Consider the following 20,802-nt stretch of genomic DNA (forward strand, 5'->3'; position numbering starts at 1 on the left):
AGCACCCAGCTGATTTTTGCCAATTTTTTAATAGTAAAAATTCCATAGAAATTGGGCTCTTTTCTTCATTTCAATAACTCTTGACTGAATTCAATATTTCTATTGTAAGCTAAAAATCACAGCTCTCAATTTTTTTGGGGAGGATGGGATTTATTGCTATGGTATTTGTTTCTTGTTTTTTTTTCTTATTTAAATACATATACATATTTGACCTCTGATGGTCTGCTTCTGATTCATTAGCTTTCAGAAGCAATACATAATTAGAAATATTTTCAAATCAAACCAAATATATATTTTGCTCGTTTAAGATGTATACCTTCATCTCTTTTAATATATCAGGTGGAAAAGTGGAATGAATTCCCCTTTCTTCTCGTCTTGTCTCATTTCATCTCGTCTCCTCTCTCTCTCTCTCTCTCTCTCTGTCTTTCTTTCTAGAAAGGATCTCTCTTTCTGGCTTAGGCTGGAGTGCAGTGGCACAACCTCTGCTCACTGCAACCTCCACCTCCCGGTTCAAGCGATTCTCAAGCCTCAGCCTCCTGAGTAGCTGAGACTACAGGAGTGTGCCATTATGCCCGGCTAATTTTTGTATTTTCAATAGAGATGGGGTTTCTCCATGTTGCCAAGGCTGGTCTCGAACTCCTGACCTCAAGTGATCTGCCAGCCTTGGCCTCCCAAAGTGCTGGGAATACAGGCGTGTGGCACCAGGCCCAGTCCCCTTTCTTCGTTTCTTAAACCCTTTTGTGTTTTAGTAGATTTTTGATAATGGTCAATTATTATATTTGAGCAGAAATTAACAAGTATGTTTTTGTAGTGCAATAGCTATGTATGTTTTTGTAGTGCAATAAAGTTTGTGAAATGAGATTTGCCTACCAAGATTTTCTCCTTTCAGAGGAAGAAAAAGTGGCTTTTGTTAACTGGATAAACAAAGCCCTGGAGAATGACCCTGACTGTAAGCATCTTATACCCATGAATCCCAATGATGATAGTCTTTTCAAGTCACTAGCAGATGGCATCCTTCTTTGGTGAGTTGAATTCTGGTTAAGGAAGCTGTGTTCTTGCTGATTCCATTGATGAGCATTCCATGAAAACTGCAATTCTGCCAATCCATTGTCTTTTGGAATCAGTAGCTACTAAGAGCTTGAAGAATTTATATTGCGTAGAAAGTGAACTACTGAAGTACTATTGTATATCTATTGGAAATTTTCCAAAATTTTTTTTCAAATACAATCCCTTGTTTTTCTGTTGCCTTTCACATGTATTACTATAATAATTGCCAATAATCTTTTGAGTTATTCGTCTGATGCAGTTTTAAATATTCACAGGGTTTCTCTTTTCATTTTCCAGCAAGAGAGTAATGATTATTGAATGGAACATGAGCATGAGGAGATGCAAAGGGAAGATATTCCTTATTTGTACCTAAATGAAAATAATGTTTTGATTCAGCCTTGTGTTATCCTTGGCTCTTTGCATTCTATTTTTGCTCACTGTATTGTAAACTCTATCAGGAAATGTCTTGGTGGTTGTTGTGTGTACCACAGTCACAGTATACTTCTTTAGACAAAGCAGAGGTCTTTTCTGTAGTTTATAAAAAGTACAGAAGACTTACAAAGTAGAAAATAACCATCACAAATATCCTTACCATCCATAAATAACTTATTAACACTCTGACATATTTCCTTCAGTCTTTTTTTGATGTTTTCACTTAAAAAGGAAAAGAAAACCTTACCAATAAGTATATTAGATTTTAGAACATTAAATATAAAATATACCTTGACCTCCACCTACAGTTCTTATCTTTAACTCTCAGGAAAATTCCTGTTATAGATCAAATGGATATTTTCCTATTCTTGTTTTAAAAAATAAAATTCTAAAATATAGAGACAAAATTTATATGAATTTCTCTGGAAATGGCTAAATATTGAAGTCTTAGATAAAATCTCTGACTTCATATCTTTCTGCAACAACAGTAAGTTTAATAGTGTTGATACTACTTTAGGAAACTTAGCTTCTTAGAGAATTTCTTTATGTTTTAGGCTGCTGGATACTGATGATCATTAAGTGAAATAAAGACAAAACTAACATATAGAAAATTCAGGGTGATGGCTGGGCACGGTGGCTCACGTCTGTAATCTCAGCACTTTGGGAGTCTGAAGCAGGAGGATCACTTGAGGTTAGGAGTTTGAGACTAGCCTGGAAAATATGGTGAAACCCCATCTCTACTAAAAATACAAAAATTAGCTGAGAGGTGGCAAACACTTGTATCCCAGCCACTCAAGTATCACTTGAACCCAGGAGGTGGAGGTTGCAGGGAGCTGAGATTGCACCACTGCACTCCAGCCTGGATGACAGCACTAGACTCCATCTCAAAAAAAAAAAAAGAGAGAAAGAAAGAAAATTCAGGGTGATTAAAAAAATTGGGAGAAATGCTAAGATTACTATTGCAGTGAGTGATGGATTTGTTTTAGGAATGGGAATATTTCTTGGATTTTAAGAATTAAGTTCCTGGAATTAATTATAGTTTAATTAATTAGTTATTATTATGGAGATGAGGTCTCTTTATTTTGCTCAGACTGGCCTCAAACTCTTGGGCTCAGCCTCCCAAGTAGCTGAGACTACATGCTCATGCCACCATGCCTGGCTTACTGTTTAATATTTTTAAGTAATGAATTGTTATTACTTTTCAAAATTTATTTTGGCTGTAGGCAATAATAAACTTAAAAAATTCTTGTAGTATTAAATTATTCTCATTTTCTCTTTAGCAAAATGATCAACTTATCTGAACCAGATACAATTGATGAAAGAGCCATCAATAAGAAAAAGCTCACACCTTTCACCATTTCTGTAAGTATTTGTCCTTTGCTTATAATCATGTTACTATGCTAAGAAATGTAAGACCTTCATTAATGAATGCTTGGACTCAGATAAAACCTTTGACTTAATGTAATGTTGTTATCTTATAGAAACGTTTTTTTTAAGAGATGGGGGTCTTGCTATGCCCCCCAGTATAGCTCACTGAACCTCAAACTCCTAAGATCAAGTGATCCTCCAGCCTCAGCTTCCTGAGTTGTTAGGGTTATAAGCATGTGCCACTTTGCCCTGCTAATTTTGTAAAGTTTTTGTGGAGATGGGGTCTTGCTATGTTGTTCAGCCTGGTCTTGAACTCATGGCCTCATGTGATCCTCCCCCTTCAGCCTCCCAAAGTGTTGGGATTTTGGCGTGAGCCACCATGCCTGGCCAAAACTGTTTTTGTTTTTGTTTGTTTATTTGTTTTTTGAGATGGAGTCTCTCTCTGTTGCCAGGCTGGAGTGCAGTGGCATGAACTCGGCTTACTGCAGACTCCGCCTCCCGGGTTCAAGCAATTCTCCTGCCTCAGCCTCCCAAGTAGTTGGGACTACACTCGTGCACTACCATGCCCAGCTAATTTTTGTATTTTCAGTAGAGACATGATTTCATTATGTTGGCCAGGATGGTCTCAATCTCCTGACCTTGTGATCTGCCCACCTCAGCCTCCCAAAGTGCTGAGATTACAGGTGTGAGCCACCACGCCTGGACAAATTGGGTTTTTATTAAATAAAAATTCAGTTGGATTTTGTAATGAATTAAATGAAAATTTAAGGTATTTTGACTGCACTTATTTAAGTTGTATTTAGTTTATATTATTGTAATTATTGAGTTATTTATTAATGAACACTTGTTTGATGCCAGTGCTCTTATTTGGTGGTTGAAAAAGAACACTGCAGTTTTACCATTTCACAAAATTTTAAACTATTCTTTTTATACTAAATTGTTCTGTAGTTGTCTTCTCCATACAGATCTTATAAAAGTCCAGGTATTTATACTTATCACACTTTCCCCCTCAAAATCTCTAGAACAATGAGTAGATATTAATGTTTACTGAGTACTTACTGAGTATCAGTCACTGTTCTAAACACACTATGTAAATTATCCTCCCAGCAGCTTTATAATAAGGTATATACCATGATTTTACCTTATTATGAGGAAACTGAGACACTGACAGGTTATACAGAGGCAGAGCCAGGATTTGATCTCAGTGGTCTAGTGCCAGAGCTCGTTTCTTTCTTCATTTTTTTTTTTTTTTTTTGAGATGGAGTCTTGCTCTGTTGCCAGGCTGGAGTGCAGTGGCGCAATCTCAGCTCACTGCAACATCCGCCTCCTGGGTTCAAGTGATTCCCCTGACTCAATCCCGAGTAGCTGGGACTACAGGCGCGTGCCACCACACCAGGCTAATTTTTTATATTTTAGTAGAGCTGAGGTTTCACTGTGTTGGCTGGGATGGTCTCAAACTCCTGACCTTGTGATCTACCTGCCTCAGCCTCCCAAAGTGCTGAGCTCATTTCTTAATCACTGTGTTAATACTGCCAATCTCATGTGGTGGTAGTAATAGCAACTATTTAAGGTGTGGTCACAGCAGTAGCTATTAAAATTGAGCTACTGCTAACCTGTATCCTTCATTTGGCAAGTGCAATCCTTGATTTTGCTAAAATTGTTGAATCTTTTATAGAAAGCTAGTCTTCTATAGACTGTTATTCCCTGCATATATTGGAAGTATGCTATCTGTAAAAATAAAACTGCATGATAGCCCCTGAGATCCAATCTGTGGCTACTGCAAAATACTTATAGAATATTTTTTCTTTATTTTCTTAAATGCACTAAATATAAATATTAAAAGTAAAACCAAGCAATAAATGTATACAATAGTAAGAGATCCTGTATTTCAGATTCAGTGACAAAAATGGTCATGTATGTATTCTATAAATAAAATAGATGTGAATATTTTTAATAATCATGGATATTAGATGAAGATCCCAGTACCTGTGAAAAATAATCTGGCAACTGCAACTGGAAATAGGCTTCTTCAATAATAGTAATTTCTGTTAGTGATATGCAACATTATTGACCTATTAGCAAGTTGGGGACAAGAAAGCCATGTAGTCAACATCCAATTCTGTATGGATGTTGGAAATGAGGGAACCTGTTAGTCCAAGCCTAACCATGTACCATTGTCCTATAGAAAGCAGAGCCACCTCTCTTGTGTCCCATTTGTTTGTAGTTCTCTACTGTCCCTATCTTTTCCCATCAACACAAGTCTTCAGGAAGGTTGGGCATTCAGGGTGGTTGTCCATGGTGAGAATTGGATAGCAACTTCTCTATGGGGTTCTCCTGTTACTTCTTGTTCTCAAGATATTTAGAAGTAGCTCATTGTGGCCACTCTATTCCCTACTAACTGGTAGGGCAATGATGTTGTATTTATCAAGTAGAAACTACTATTTACTTGTAAGAAACATATTGCAACTCCTTATTTTCTACCAATTTTTAAAGCCAAATTACTTGTAAGACATTTGATATGCTTGTAAAGCAAACATTTTTGAATAAAATTAATGTCAAAAGTGGTTTTTCTCCCACATCACCAACACAACCCGTTGATGAGACAAAGCTGAGTTAACTGTTTAATGCAGTAAGAGAAAATACTTGCAAAGCTTTATTAGTGTCTTGGTGCTGGGAAAGTGAGGGCAGCGTCTGAGAATTGGAATTGTGGTTTAAGGAAGGTCTTCCAATATGAGGGGGCAAGAGGGGTCTGATCCAGACTGGGCAAGGATCTCAATACACCAGCTCAAGATTGATGGAAATAGCAAGGGGAGGATTTTAAGGTGAGGAGGTCAAAGAATCTTAGAGTATAAACTGTCATTGATGTTTTCACTGAAGAGTTACTACTGGGTCTTTTAGGTAGTGCCTACAGTGAAAAATCAGACCTTTTGCCTAGGCTCAAGACTCCTGGAAGAATAAGATCATGCTAATGAAGACAGAGAGTAGTCATGGCAGTGAAGACAAGAGGATAGCACGCAAGGTCATGTTAACGTAGGCAGTAAGATGTGGTTTTGTTTGTCATTGTCCAGGCTGAGAGTAGTGGTAGGTTTTCGTTCTTACTAGTATTGCAATCAATTTAGTGAAATTACATACTTCTTTTGGCCCACAGTACTATGCTGTCAATTGTATATGAAATGGGTTATTGTGAGATTAACACTATTATTGGCTTCATTTTTAGTCCAGTTCTTTCCCCTGCTGATGCATTCTGGGGAATACCAACTGAAGCAAACACCATTTATACTCTTGGAAGCAAAGAGAAAAAGATTAGTGGTCATGCCTAAATTAGCAGAAGCTGCCCCTTGAAAGTTGCATAGATTTGATTTAAGGTAACTTAAAAAAACATCTGCAGCAAGAGTGTTAAAAACATCTGATGTTATTAAATATCTTAGATTTCCACAAAACCTTTGTAATTTGCTGTTAATTTTTTCATATTTATGTTTATTTGTAGTGAATTTTGAGGTTATAAAAATATTGAAGGTTTCTTCAGTTCTGCTGCTTCTTTTGGGAGTACTATATTTAAATGAATATTGCTTGGTACTACTACAAAAATAATTCCAAATGCTTATTTTAATCACACCAGATGATTCCCCATAGATACAGCCATTTATTTACTTGGAGCTCAGTAAATCACTTTAGCACACTAAAGGAGGAAGCCACTGAAATATTCGCTATGCATTGAGAACCTCTGTGTTTTGCTGCTGTTATGACCAGCACATTAAATAGTTGCTATTACTGCTACCATATTAGAATGGCAGTAATGCATGGTAAGAAGATGGGGATCAGACCCCAGAGACAACTGGGATCAGACCCCGGCCTTTCCACTGTGGAACCTGTCAGTGCTTCAGTTTCCTTATCTATAAAATCCATCTTAAGAGTTACTTTAAAATTATCTTAAAAACTAATTGTACATCATTTTTTAAAGAAGTGCTTCCAAAAGAAGTCTTTATGAAAATAAAAATATCATGTTGAGTTTGAGGTATTGGCAGAACATCCAGGCAGACATAACCAAGTGCATATAATATAGATACAGAGCTTAGAGTAGAAGCTCAGGGGAGGTCTGGATGGAAATAGGGATTTGAAAGTCATTGGCATACAAAGTAACAGTTAAAACCATGTGATTTTTTTCAAATAGTGGTATTTTGGTTGTATAAATGTTATGTTTATAAATCTGAAATTTGGCAGTCCATTGTTTCTTACAGATAATTTTTGTAGATAAGACCTTAGAAAGTACTTCCTCACGTGTCTTTTTTTGTGTGTGTGTCTGTGTGGCAATTCAGGAAAATTTAAACTTAGCTCTGAATTCTGCCTCGGCCATTGGTTGTACAGTGGTCAACATTGGTGCATCGGATCTCAAAGAAGGAAAACCTCACTTGGTCTTGGGACTTCTCTGGCAGATCATCAAAGTTGGCCTTTTTGCTGATATTGAGATTTCTAGGAATGAAGGTAGGATCATTAGAAATGTTTGGTTTTCATTGACATGTACTGACTATGGGAAAAATTTACATTTCGCTTTTCCTCAGCTCTGATTGCATTGCTGAATGAAGGTGAGGAACTAGAGGAGCTGATGAAGCTTTCTCCCGAGGAATTACTGCTGCGATGGGTGAACTACCATCTGACCAATGCAGGATGGCATACCATTAGCAACTTCAGCCAAGACATTAAGGTTTATATTTAAATGTTCAAATTTATGACATGAAATAAGGATGTGGAATGTAAAAATAAAGAGTTCAGACTTAAATTTGAATTAAATTCACAAGAACACTTGGGATAGAAAATGAAAATTTGCACTACTGTGTGAAGTAGATCCCCCAATTATATTCACAAAATATATATTTTCTATAAAACCAGATATGTTGGATTTTAATAAGAAGTACAACTGACTGTGAGAGGAAAGGAGGTGCTAGCCTCAACAGATTAAAACACACTTTCTCATTTTATGTGCCACAGATCTGCTAGATTATAATGAGTATGTCAGTCTGTTCATTTGGACTAATAATTATAACTGTTTACTGCTTTAAGACTCTTACTCCCACTTTGCCAATAACCAGCTAACAGGAAATCAGATTATCTGAGGGCACAGGGAATCAGTTAAAAAAAAGGGGATCTTTAGGTATGTTCCTTAACCAGCGTAGCTTAAAACACTTCCCTCTCTATGGGGAGAACCTTGTTAAGGAAACTATAACAGGCATTTCTGTCTAACGACAACTTTACCTTGGTTACTGCCTAGATGGGCATTGCCAAGCCGGGTCCCTGTGACTTTTTTCTTCTCTATGTTTCTTTATGTCCCCCTGCCCTGGCCCCGCCAGAGTAATCAGTGCTGGCTCTGATTCACATTCCCTCTTTAGCTATATTACCACCTTCAGTCAGGTTACCTTTTTCCATAATGGCCTAGAGGACAGTCTGTTAATTTGAAGTGACATTTTATTTCTCTGCTTTCATCTACTATATGCTATTATATTTGAAAGTTTATTTGGGAGAGTTCTCTTATTCTGAAATCTCTTAAAATTCTGCTAATCAAACATTTATTCGGCCCTTCCTGCAGGGCATTTTGCTCAGGGGATGCAAAGACTCAGCTCTTGAGAAGCTTGCCAATTCTACTTGGAGACAAACACATACTAGAGGGATATTTTAGTTATCTATTGCTATATAGCAAACCATACAAAACTTGCTTAAAATAATGATTATTTCTCATCATTTTGTGGATTGATGCATCTTGGCTGGGTGGTTCTTCTGCTTCACATGGTTTTGGCTGGGATTACTAACTCAGTTACATTCAGCTGTCAGTTGAGCTCATCTGGAAAGTACACAAAGGCCCCAGTCACATGTCTGGTGCCTTAGTGCTCCTCCACAAGGCCTCTCTACATGATGAACTCAGGCTTCCTCACAGCATGATGGTCTCAGAGAGTTGGACTTCTTATGTAGAGGTTAACTTTAAGAAACAGGAAGCAGAAGCTCTTAAGATTTGGGCTTGGAAGCCCCAGAACATCACTTTCACAGCATTCTCTTGGTCAAAGTGAATTATAAGGCTCGTCCAAATTGAAGAGGATGAGAAATAGCTTCTGCCTTTTGATGGGAAGAGTTCATGTATGTATGGGGAAGAACTATGATATTCATCTTCGGAGACAACGATATTGGGTGATTTAATAGTGTGATCACAGTTTACTTACTGAGGTAGGCAAGGGGTGCCATGCACTAGAGAAGAGCGTTCTTAGTTCATTCTAGAGAATCCAGGGAAGGCTTCCAGGAGATAATAATTGACCTGAATCTTAACTGATGTTGATGTTTGGGTGTGTAAACAAGTGGAAAATTAAGGGAGGATATCCAGGTGCAGAAAACAGCATTACTATAAACTCTGAGGTGTGAAACAGGATTGCTTTGAAGCTCTGAAGTGTGAAACAGCATGGTGCATTCAGGAACCTACGAGTAATTCTGTATTATTAAAGTTATTCCATTATTTGAGATAGAGGAAATTTCTTCAGTTTGAGCAATTTCTTCCCCTAAATTCAATGATGATTTTATTCATTTTAAAAATGCCATTTCGTATCTTTCCTTGAAGGATTCGAGAGCCTATTTTCATCTGCTTAATCAGATTGCCCCTAAAGGTGGGGAAGATGGACCTGCCATTGCCATTGACCTTTCAGGAATTAATGTGAGTGCAATTTTTAACTTTTAAAATATATTGTGGTAAAATAGACATATAAAATTTACCATTTTTATCATTTTCAGTGTATAGCTCAGTGGCATTCAGTACATTTGCATTGTTGTGCAACTATTATCATTATCTATCTCTACAAACTTTTCATCATCCTGTGGGGAAATTCTATACCCATTAAACAATAACTCCCCATTTTCCCCTTCCCCCAGGCCCTGATAACCACTGTTCTACTTTCTGACTATGAATTTGAATTTGACTAGCAGGTACAGTCAAATTTAGAGTACAGTTCTCTACAGGCAGCATTCCCCGGTAGAGCCCTCAGCCCTTCATTCAAGTTGGGCGCTTTGCTCTACAGAAGTGTTTTCCATGCCCCAGGCTCCAAGCCTCCATGTCAAGCCAACTGGCTGTCATGACAGAAGAAAGGAAACTGCAGAATTGTCACCTTGAGTGTTTGTGGAATCAATCCTACATTCACGTTTCCCTGGTGCAAGGTAATTGGAACTCACCAGGGTGCTCATGTGACTGTCAGTGTATGCCAGGAAAGGAAGCAACAAGCTGTTGTTAAATTTTTAAGCAATCATTTATCAGTTTTACCAGCTTATATTTAGAAATACACAAAATAAAAAATAGAAATTCCTAGTATTTGTGGTGTAGGAAGGATTGTTACAGATTCTGACCTACTAAACACGTTTCCTAGGAATCTCATTCTTCTAGCATAAGTTATAAATACCAGGGATGATTCTGTCTAAACCAGGGATGTCCAGTCTTTTGGCCTCCCTGGGCCACATTGGAAGAAGAATTGTCTTGAACCACATACAAAATACATTAACACTAACAATAGCTGATGAGCTAAAAAAAAAAAAAAAAAGTTGCAAAAAAATCTCATAATGTTTTAAGAAAGTTTACAAATTTGTGTTGGGCCACATTCAAAGCTGTCCTGGGCTGCATGCGACCCACTGGCCGTGGGTTGGACAAGCTTGAATTCTAAACATTAAAATTTGGTCAGACAATAGATTGTATGAAAAGATTTCATGTACTTAAAGTGCAGTATCCATAACATTTGATTTTTAAGGCAACTCGAGTCATTACTAATTAATTACATCTCACATTATTATAATGATATGTTTCAGAAACACAGTATTGCAACGCGATGCAAAGTTTGCAATATATTCAGAAGAGAACAGACTTAGTATACTAAACTATCATGTGCTCATCCCTCAGTTTCAACATCTGCCAATTCATGGTCAATCTTATCTCATTTCTTCCCTATTTCCCTCCTCTCCTGTATTTATTTTGAAGCAAATCTTAGACATCATATCATTTCATGGGTAAATATTTCAATATGTATTTCTAAATGATAAAGATACTTTTAAAGTAAAATTACAATACCTTATCATACTTTAAAAAAAATTACAACGATCTGTAACACCATCAAAATATCTAGTCAATGTTGATATTTCCACTTGCTTCATAAAGGTCATTTTTTTTTCAAGCTTATTTGAATTAAGATCTAAATAAGGTCCTCCTGAGTGGCTGGGATTACAGGTGCACAGCACCGTGCCTGGCTAATTTTTGTATTTTTAGTAGAGATGGGGTTTCACCATGTTGGCTAGGCTGGTCTCAAACTCCTGACCTTAAGTGATTGCCTGCCTTGGCCTTCCAAAGTGCTGGGATTACAGGCATGAGCCACCGCATCCGGCCAGATATTGTCATTTTTTGACATCTACATTGGTAACTTTTCATTGTTGATTAATTTAATAATCTATTGCTTTCTCTGATTTCATTTACATGATTACTTATTTTGCAACTCTGGTGCACGGAATTAGGTAGGTTATCATCTTTGGTCATTATATACTCTCATATGGGTTTGTGCATACCCATTTTTAAATTTATTTTTGTGTGTGGTTGTTTGTTTTGAAATTGTAACAAGCCTCATGAACTTTCAATCTAACAGGAAAACTAAGACCTTGACATTACATTTTCTATACAGTTCTTCCCTATTCCATCTCTGCCTTAGCCCAGTATGGTAACCACAGTCTTGGAACTTGTGTTCATTGTTCTTTTGTTTTTATTTTTATGTAGTTTCCCTTTATCCAAGTGTATCCCTTACAAAATTAAATTCTTCATTTTACTTTTTAACTTCCTTTAAAGTTTATCATGTTATACATAAATTTCTAGTACTTCTTTTTGAACTTGTATCTCTAAGAGTTACCCATATTGGATGTGTCATTGTACGAATATACAAATTCATTCATCTACTCTCCTATTTATAGGTATTTGACTTGTTTCATTTGTTTCCAGGGTTTTGCAATTGTGAAAGGTGCTGTTCCCTAAGATTTTAATTTTTTAAATACATATTTCAACTTGTTTTTCATCAAGAGCCTTCTGGAAATGTCACTCAGTGTAGAGTGGGTGCAATAACTATGCCTGTTATCCAGAGGGCACTCTACTAGCTGGCCTTAAATAAGTTACCACAGTGTGACCAGTAGGAACTTACTGATACAATATTTGAGAATTTTGTTGAGTATTTTAGCAAAAAGGGTAAAATATAACTCAGTTATTCCAGCAAGGAAACTCAGAGACTTTTTTCCTTTTAACCTAAAAGGCATGGTGGCTGGGCACAGTGGCTCACACTTGTAATTCCAGCACTTTGGGAGGCTGAGGTGGGCAGATCAGGACTTCAAAACCAGCCTGGCCAATATTCTGAAACCCTGTCTCTACTAAAAATACAAAAATTAGCCGGGCATAGTGGCATGTGTCTGTAATTCCAGCTACTCAGGAGGCAGAGGCAGGAGAATCGCTTGAACCCAGGAGGCAGAGGTTGCAGTGAGCCAGGATTGCACCACTGTACTCCAGCCTGGGCACCAGAGCTGGAGTGTCTCAACTCTGTCTCAAAATAAATAAATAAATAAATAAATTTTTAAAAAGGAATGGGTAAGTTGCCTTGGAATTACTACACATTTGATCTTGAGTTATTATTTGATTTATTTGTTGAAAAGAAATTGCTTATAAACATGTATATCAATAAAAATTATGCCAATCAAAATTCAATTGTGACCATTTTTGTTTTATTGTTTAGGAGAAAAATGACCTGAAGCGTGCTGGACTCATGCTTCAAGAAGCAGATAAACTGGGCTGCAAGCAGTTTGTTACTCCTGCAGATGTGGTTTCAGGCAATCCTAAACTTAATTTAGCTTTTGTGGCTAATCTGTTTAACACATACCCATGCCTGCACAAGCCGAATAATAATGACATCGATATGAATTTACTGGAAGGTGCGTTCTTTCTGCCTTTAATTTACTTACTATATTTAGTATATGGTATGCTATATCTTCCTACGGTATTGTCTTACTTCACTGTCAGAGATAGGAGATTGTGGTGGGAAATGCAATTTAGTGTGTGTAGGTATGTGTATTGAAAATTCCAATTATGGAAGGTGGTTGCTGGTTTTGGTTAAAAGAGTATGCTGGGGTAAATCTTACATCTTTCATTTCTCCATAAGAGGTTAGTGAAAACTATCATACATTTAAAATATTCTCAATGATCACATAACAGCTCTACCACCAATATGGGCAATGAATTCTCTATTAGAAAAAAATGATTATTTGTAGGTGTTTTTCTCCTTTGAAAGCTCCAGTTTGACTCTAGTATTGTTCTCTTTTTAATGTTTTCAGTGTACATGAAAAAAATTACAGTGTTCATTATTTGTCTTTTGTGTGGTCTATCGTTATCTGTCTCATAATATATAATACTTTCCTATTTTGCTTCATGAAATGCAGATTTGACCCCTCCTAATGTAGGTACTGTATTTAGTACTTTTCTATACTCTATAAATATATTCATTCTGAATGTTCTTTTTATTAGTACCATTTATTCTTTCCATCTGGGTTGATATTTTATTTTTTGCATTGTTCATGCTGTGTTATTTCTGTCTTAATATGCCCATAGAATGAAACACAAATGAAACTTAATTAGAATAGCAGAACAAAGCTTTGATTTTGTAAAATTTCTACCTAATTTGCCTTCTATAACGATGGGATATTATAGTTGTAAACACATTAGAACTCAATTTTGACAACTGGACTTCATGATTTGATATAAAATCTATATCCCTTTCCTGTGATAAAATGTATCTTTTATCACAAGTAACTGAAAGGATTCATTTAGGTTCTATAACAGATTATTTTGTATCAGTTAGCTATGTTATATTTACTCAACCTCATTGACGCTTACAATATATTATAAATAATCATAATGACAAAACATTCTCAATACCTGTTCTTTCTCATTTTTTGTTTCCCAGCCTTTCATTTTTCTCCCACTCTCACACATACCAACACCCAAATTAATATCAGAACTTAAAAATGGTGGCAGTGGTAATGGCAGTTGTTGGAGGGAGGCAGCTGTCAGAAGAAGGCACCAATCTTAAGATTTTTCTTGGCTGGGCGCAGTGGCTCACGCCTGTAATCCCAGCACTTTGGGAGGCCGAGGCAGGTGGATCATGAGGTCAGGAGTTCAATATCAGCCTGGCCAAGATGGTGAAACCTTGTCTCTACTAAAAATACAAAAATTAGCCAGTCATGGTGGCATGCACCTGTAATCTCAGCTACTCAGGAGGCTGAGGCAGGGAATTACTTGAACCCGGGAGGCAGAGGTTGCAGTGAGCCAAGATTGTGCCACTGCACTCCAGCCTGGGTGACAGAACGAGACTCTGTCTCCAAAAAAAAAAAAAAAAAAAGATTTTTCTTCTTGCTAGTTGCCCTGGTTTGGAGAAAGCAGGAATTCTTCTTGGTAGGGAGAATTTGATGTGCGGTATTCATGATCTCAGTATTCATTCAATTCTCTCACAAAACTCACCATTACTCCCTTCTTTCCCAGTGAGACAGAATGAGAAATCAACTTCATGATCTTTTTCTCCTTGACTGCCATAACCAAAGTTCCGACGTCCTTGTCACCTCATAATTAGCTCTGTGATTAATGAAAGATGTTTCAGACTTAACAAATATATTCTTTGAAGAATATGAGTAATTCATTCTTCTCAAAGGTCCTGTAAAATAAAATAAAGATTATATTTTCTACATAGATATGTAATTGAGAGGGAAAGCAGACAAAACTGTATATTTTTCAGCAAAGAGAAATTTAGGGTGAGAGATTAGAACTTGAAAAAAAATAAGCAAAAGGAACACTGCTAGGTTTTTATCAGTCTGGAAAATTTCAAAATCCCTCTGTCAGTAGAAGGCATTGTTTAGAGTGGCATATTAAAAATGATCTGCTTTTTATAGTCACTGAATTCTTGCTAGATATCCTTTCCAACTTGCTCGCTCTCTTAATTTTCATGTTTGAATTCTTTTGCTAGTGTTCAGCATGCTTTTGGAATTTTTCAGTGTGAATAGGATTGCTAAATATTTCCATTATTATTTACTATATCTATTAAAATAACATGGGAAATATTTATCAGTCATCTTTATTTAGAACATATGTATGTCCTCATACATCTGCCAAAAATGTATTTGACTTTGTCTGTCATTGGATTATTTTCCTCTGTAAATTTGTGTTTTTATATATCCTTATGAAATTTGAAGCTTGATCTTATCACATCCCAAATTCATATGTTAGTATGTCCTCATTGGCAGAGAATTTTCTAGGGTATTAAAGAAAAAAAACAATTAAATATTAAACCCTCACATCAAATTGAGCCAGATATGTGGGCTACATATAGAAAGATCATCTCAGAATTCATTTGTGGTTACAGAAGGTACATAGACCACAAATTATCAGACTTTGTTCAAATCATAGTTCCACTGTTTTATCTGAATAACCCCTGTGAGCCTTTTTTTTTTTTTTAATATATAAAACAGGACTAATAAACTTAATTTGAAGAATTACAGAGCAAGCTAAATGTGATCGTGAATGAAAGAATACAGTATGTGTTTATTAATGGTCAGGGAGGGAGGAGGAAAGCACTTCATATGTCACAGCACATTTATTGAGTGTTAAATATAAGTTAATTCCTTTTTTCCCTCTTAATAGCCTACTTTTAATATATTTGCTATATTTATTGCTATTTTTTAATTGGTTGATGTCAAATTGAGCCTGCAAATGAAAAGAATGTTTTATAGTTCTTTCAATCTTGTATATCAGCAATTAAGATTTTACTTCTTGAAGTTGGATATCATATCTAGGGGAAAAACAGATTTTACTTCTAAGATTACTTTAGCTGTCTGTAATCCAGACAACATTTTCCAATCTGGAATACATATGTTTTTGTAATGCTTTACCATGGCTCTTGCACAAATGCATAGTGCTTCTAGCTTTGAGCATTTATTTACCAAGACACTTTGAAATGTTGTTAGATGAATAAATGCTCATTTATAAAATCTATTTTACTTTCAAGGTTTCAAAAATTAAAATAATTATATAATCAGTTGAGAACAATAGGAAGAAATATGAAGCACTGAGGATAGTTTCAGAACTCTATCAAAATGCAAGTCTAGTTATTTTAAAGTATTATTCATTGCATCATTAGGTTCAACAAAATGTGGATATTTTAATTAAAAATGGAACCATTATGGCACTATTAATCTTCATAATTTTAAGACATTTAGATTTTCCTAGATGGAAATAATGTAAAACTTCTCTAACTATTAGAAAAAAATATATATATATGTATAGCTTTGTAACAGAGAGTAATAGAGAAACAACTGAGAGGTAAATCCAAATCACAGGCATCAAGCTATTAATCACAGTATGTTTATATTTATGTCACTTTGGGGACAGTTCATAGATTTAATTTGTACTTGTTTAATAATTCTTACAAATAAGGCTGGCCTGGATTCTGGAAATATTTAGTTCAGCTTGGTTCTTCTTAAAAAAAAGATTCTCATGTAGACTGTTCATTATAAAGTGGTGGTAGCAGTTACAACAGACTGATCAGTAGTTACCTTTTATGCAGACCAGAGGAAACAAAATTTAAGCAAGAAATTATAGGGCTATGTAATAGAGCAATAATTAAAGCAGATTCTGGGAAAGCTGTTAGATAATGGCATTGAAACCACATGAAACTATAGTGGGTAGTTTATTTCCTGAACAGTTGGTACAAATAACAGAATCCTTTAGCTCTTACAAGGCTTGAGTTCTATCCTGGGTGTGTAGATTTATACTGGCTTTGGCACTCAATGTGAAGATGACTGTTGCAATAGCTCTATATGAAGGAGCCCCGAACTCAGATGATTGTAGATAGATTTATGTGCCAAATTGTCCTGTGAGTCTCATATGGGCCAAAAGCTAGAGAGTGACTTGAACGTGCCTGTAATTTAGAAGAGATGACAGGTATAAATGTTTCAGTTTTTCAGGAGTCTGGTGATAAGATGTAAACTAGGCCATTCCACTCTCCACTAACTTTGCTGAAGAACAAATAATCATAATAGTTACTTAGGACTATTTGCAATCAGGAGATGAGTAGAAGGTAGACAGTGGCAGCCAGCCCACATCCCTGCTCACTTTATAGTATACGATAACCCACATTTTCCTTATAGGTGATGTAAGCACTGTTGGGAAGGGAATGCTCAGGGAGGTAGGGTTTAATAACAGCACCTGCAGGAGTTATCTCCCTGAGGGGATCTTTGAGGTCCAGGAACTGACTATGATGAAATGTGTCTTTCTCCTATCAGTCTGTGTTGGGTCTGTGTTCCTTATGTATTTTCAGTAATGACAATCTAAACTAACTCAAGAAGCCTGTAAAATAGTTATATTCCCCTCATTGTGTGTTTTTATATTTACCTGTAATCCCCTCTCCTCTCCAGTGAATGGTGTAAAGTGTAGGTTTGTGTGCTGAGAAACTTTCCTGTGTAAAACCATAATTTGTACAAATTTAGAAACATTGCGTCAGGAAAGGTATAACATTTCTATTTGTGTTTAATGTACTAATGTAACCGTGACTGCTAAAAGACTTTGTTTTTATTCATGTTTCACCAATCCCTTTTGCATCTAATCATAATTATAGACCACAGAAGTGTATCTGTTATGTTTCTAGGCAGAGAAACCCATGGCTCAGTACTAGTTCACAGACATCAAAGGAAATCTAGAAGGAGAGATTTAGAGCAAATAATGGCTTTCTAGATAGTGAGAAAAGGGACTTTGGCATTAAGAGACCTTTTTTTCTCCCTTTAAAGAAACTGTAGTATCTAATGAACCATGGCAAGGTAGGTTTGACCAGTTGGTACTTGCCAGAATGGTTTAACATATAGTTACTGATTCCTTTTGTCCTGAGTCATCAGTGTGAGCTTGTGTCTACCCTAGGAGAGAGCAAGGAAGAGAGGACATTTCGGAACTGGATGAATTCCTTGGGAGTCAACCCGTACATTAATCATTTGTACAGGTAAATATTTTATTGTGCCTCAGCTTTACTCTGAGGGTCCAGCTTTTCAAGTTTCAAACTGTAGGCATGTTTAAATGGAACATTTTCTCAAGTTGCAAGAGTTTTAGCCAATTTTTAGAGTTTCAGGATGCTGGGAATTGGCAATACAATGGATTTTAAAAGAAAGCTACTATTCAAGAAATGAATAATAGTTATGTTTTTGATGATGATATACATAAATCATTAAAGATAATCCTTACTCTTTCATAGTTATTGATCATAAAAATAATTTCAACTTTAACAAATTAGAGTAACAGTAATAATTGATAAATTGTTATATCAGTATTTTTCATTATGTCACTTTTCATTTATTTTTACCAAAACCTCAATTATTACATAATTTTTGTGTATATTTTTTTCTAATTTGTAAAAGTAACTTGTTTTCCTTGAATAATTGTTATAACTTATTCTTTCTTGTTTAAAAATGATAACACATTATTGATATTAGTAGGGCTAATCAATTACTAAATCAATTATTGGGCTGTCTGGTAATCCTAACAATGTGTCTTTCTAAGTGTGGATGAGAAGAAACCATTCTTCTCTCTTTATTATACAATCTACCAGCCTGTCTTGATAAAGTGCAAGTCAACTTCAGCTAGTTGTATTTTTTTTTAGAAAAAAGTTCTAATTAACTAAATGTATTAATAAGTTATATAACCAAGAAACTCCTTAAAGAAGATTAACTAAGATTAACTCCTTAAAGAAGATTAATGTCACAACAGGCCAAGTTCACTGGCTCACTGAAGATTTATGATGTTGTAATTTCTGCTCCTTGGTGTTTATTCACAATATTCTTTAAAATAGACCCATGTTAGTAAAGCTCTCGAAGAGTGTGTAAATTTTAGCTAGATGAGAGGAGATATTGTCAGTTAAACTGGATCTCCTGTTATAGTAGCAGGGAAGTTAAAACTTAATGTTGAAGGCGAGGAGGGATTCTCTTTTTATGGACTGATTTGGAAGAATGTCTGTAATATATAGTCAAGAGAAAAGAATAAAAGGTCTAGTATTATCCCATTTTGTTTACAATTTGAGTGTGTAGATATTTGTATCCGAATTTTAAAATCTAGAGAGGTACATACCAAACTGTAGCCTGGGTAGGAAGAGTGGAGAATAGTATAGTAAGGAGACTTTTATTTTTAATCTTAGTAACTTAAGCATGATTTCAGTTTTTTTGAACCATGAACATGTATTTTTCTATAACTAAAGAGTAAGCTTTAAAACTCAATCAAGACAGTTGCAGGTGGGCAGAAAACAGCGGGGGAGGGGGAAGAGTAAGCTTAAAAAGAGCAGATTAAGATTTGTTGATACTCATAGTAATTATTTCATAAATGTCAAGAACACTAGAGTTCTATTATTGGCAGTGGAGAAAAGAATTGACCAAACCTTTTAGCTAAAGATAGCTGAAGAATATCTTTATTCAATAATTACCAGCATAGAGCTTCTGAGCATATAATATTTTTTCTTGGGAAAGGGACTGTTACTTTCAGAAAATTCTTAAAAGTAACATAATTTTAGAGAACCATCAGATGTAGAACAATAAGTAGACATCTAGTTGACACTGGAACGATGTGTCCATAGAATTGTGCCTGCAACATATTCCTAAACCCACCCCCAAAAATTTTTAGGTTGTTGCCTACAGGGTAGCCAGCTCATGGCAAAACAGCTAGATTTTCACTGAAAATTCTCTAAACAAGTTATAAATATATTTCAAGAACTATTAGTCCTAGAGTTGGTTCTAGAATTCATCTTGAAGTCTCTGGAAATCATTTAAACTCTCTGGGCCTCAGTTCTATTTGCAAAATAATAATAATAATACCATACTAGACAGGAATAAGAATGAATTCATTTAAAGTAAAAAAGAAAAATACATGAAACAGATAAGATTCCAGAACCTATAGAAATACTCTAGTGATTCTTTTTTTATACAGAATGTTTCATATGCCTAAAGATAATCTAGTCAGATTTTAATTACCTTCATATCAGACTTTCTCCCTCTATCACCCAGTACTGGGCCCAGCTCCCTTCACTGCCATATGGTGTGTGCTCAGAGAATGCAAAGTAATTTAATAAGAACCTTAGGGAAACATAACTCATTGGACAAGCTGTTGGAGGAGAAAAGCCACATAATATATCACAAAGCTAGCAGTTTAAAAAATCAATTGTTACTGCTTTATGTCCTTAGCATTCAGCATTGAAAATAGACTGAACAAGCATACTTTAACTTTCTCAGGAGAACATATTTTTCTGAATCCAAAGTAGTAATATTTTTACTTTGAGAATTCCTACTTGTTCATAAGTTCCTTCCTCTTAACCCTTGTTATTGAACACAAACAGCTGCCTACTGAGTAGCTACTGTGATTTTCCTATAATTATTTTTAAGTTAAAAAATGATCATGTATACATAATACATGAACTTATTCTTACCGTACAATTTTCAGGAAGTAGGTAAGTGCATAGAATAAAATAAAACATGATTCTACCCTTACCCTCTTGTACTCCTGTTTTCCTGACCTCTTTCCTTACCAAATAGAAGTAATTGCTATTAACAGTCCTTAGCGTGTATAGGTATAGAAATACATTTGACTCTAAATTTTTTTAAATAAATGAGATCAAATTGCATGAAGTGTCTGCCATTTGCTTTTTAAAATTTCATATGTCTTGCAAAGCTTTTTGTATCAATACATACAGATCTACCTTATGTCTAATGGTAGCCAAGGAGTTTATAGTATAGTTGACTCAACAGCTCCCTGCTGCAAGGCACTTAAGTTATTTCCAAATTTACAACTACTGTGGCAATGAATGTCCTTGGATGTACACCTTTGTAAATATTTATGAAAACATTTTA

At 35.6% G+C, this 20,802-nt stretch overlaps 1 protein-coding gene across 4 annotated transcripts in view; it reads left to right on the forward strand.

The window, feature by feature from the left end:
* Positions 1-20,802, forward strand: part of PLS1 (plastin 1) — a 109,862-nt gene that overhangs the window by 73,987 nt on the left and 15,073 nt on the right. For all 4 annotated transcript variants that reach the window (XM_012437095.2, XM_064378776.1, XM_064378777.1 and 1 more), the window contains 7 exons: positions 890-1,022; positions 2,760-2,841; positions 7,164-7,329; positions 7,407-7,549; positions 9,443-9,535; positions 12,621-12,816; positions 17,840-17,918. In XM_012437095.2, the coding sequence (XP_012292518.1) occupies positions 890-1,022; positions 2,760-2,841; positions 7,164-7,329; positions 7,407-7,549; positions 9,443-9,535; positions 12,621-12,816; positions 17,840-17,918 (892 nt within the window). The remainder of the gene's footprint in view (positions 1-889; positions 1,023-2,759; positions 2,842-7,163; positions 7,330-7,406; positions 7,550-9,442; positions 9,536-12,620; positions 12,817-17,839; positions 17,919-20,802) is intronic.

Source organism: Aotus nancymaae, unplaced genomic scaffold (assembly GCF_030222135.1).
Source record: "Aotus nancymaae isolate 86718 unplaced genomic scaffold, 86718_ANA_hifiasm-v0.15.2.pri h1tg000019l, whole genome shotgun sequence".
Taxonomy (NCBI): domain Eukaryota; kingdom Metazoa; phylum Chordata; class Mammalia; order Primates; family Aotidae; genus Aotus; species Aotus nancymaae.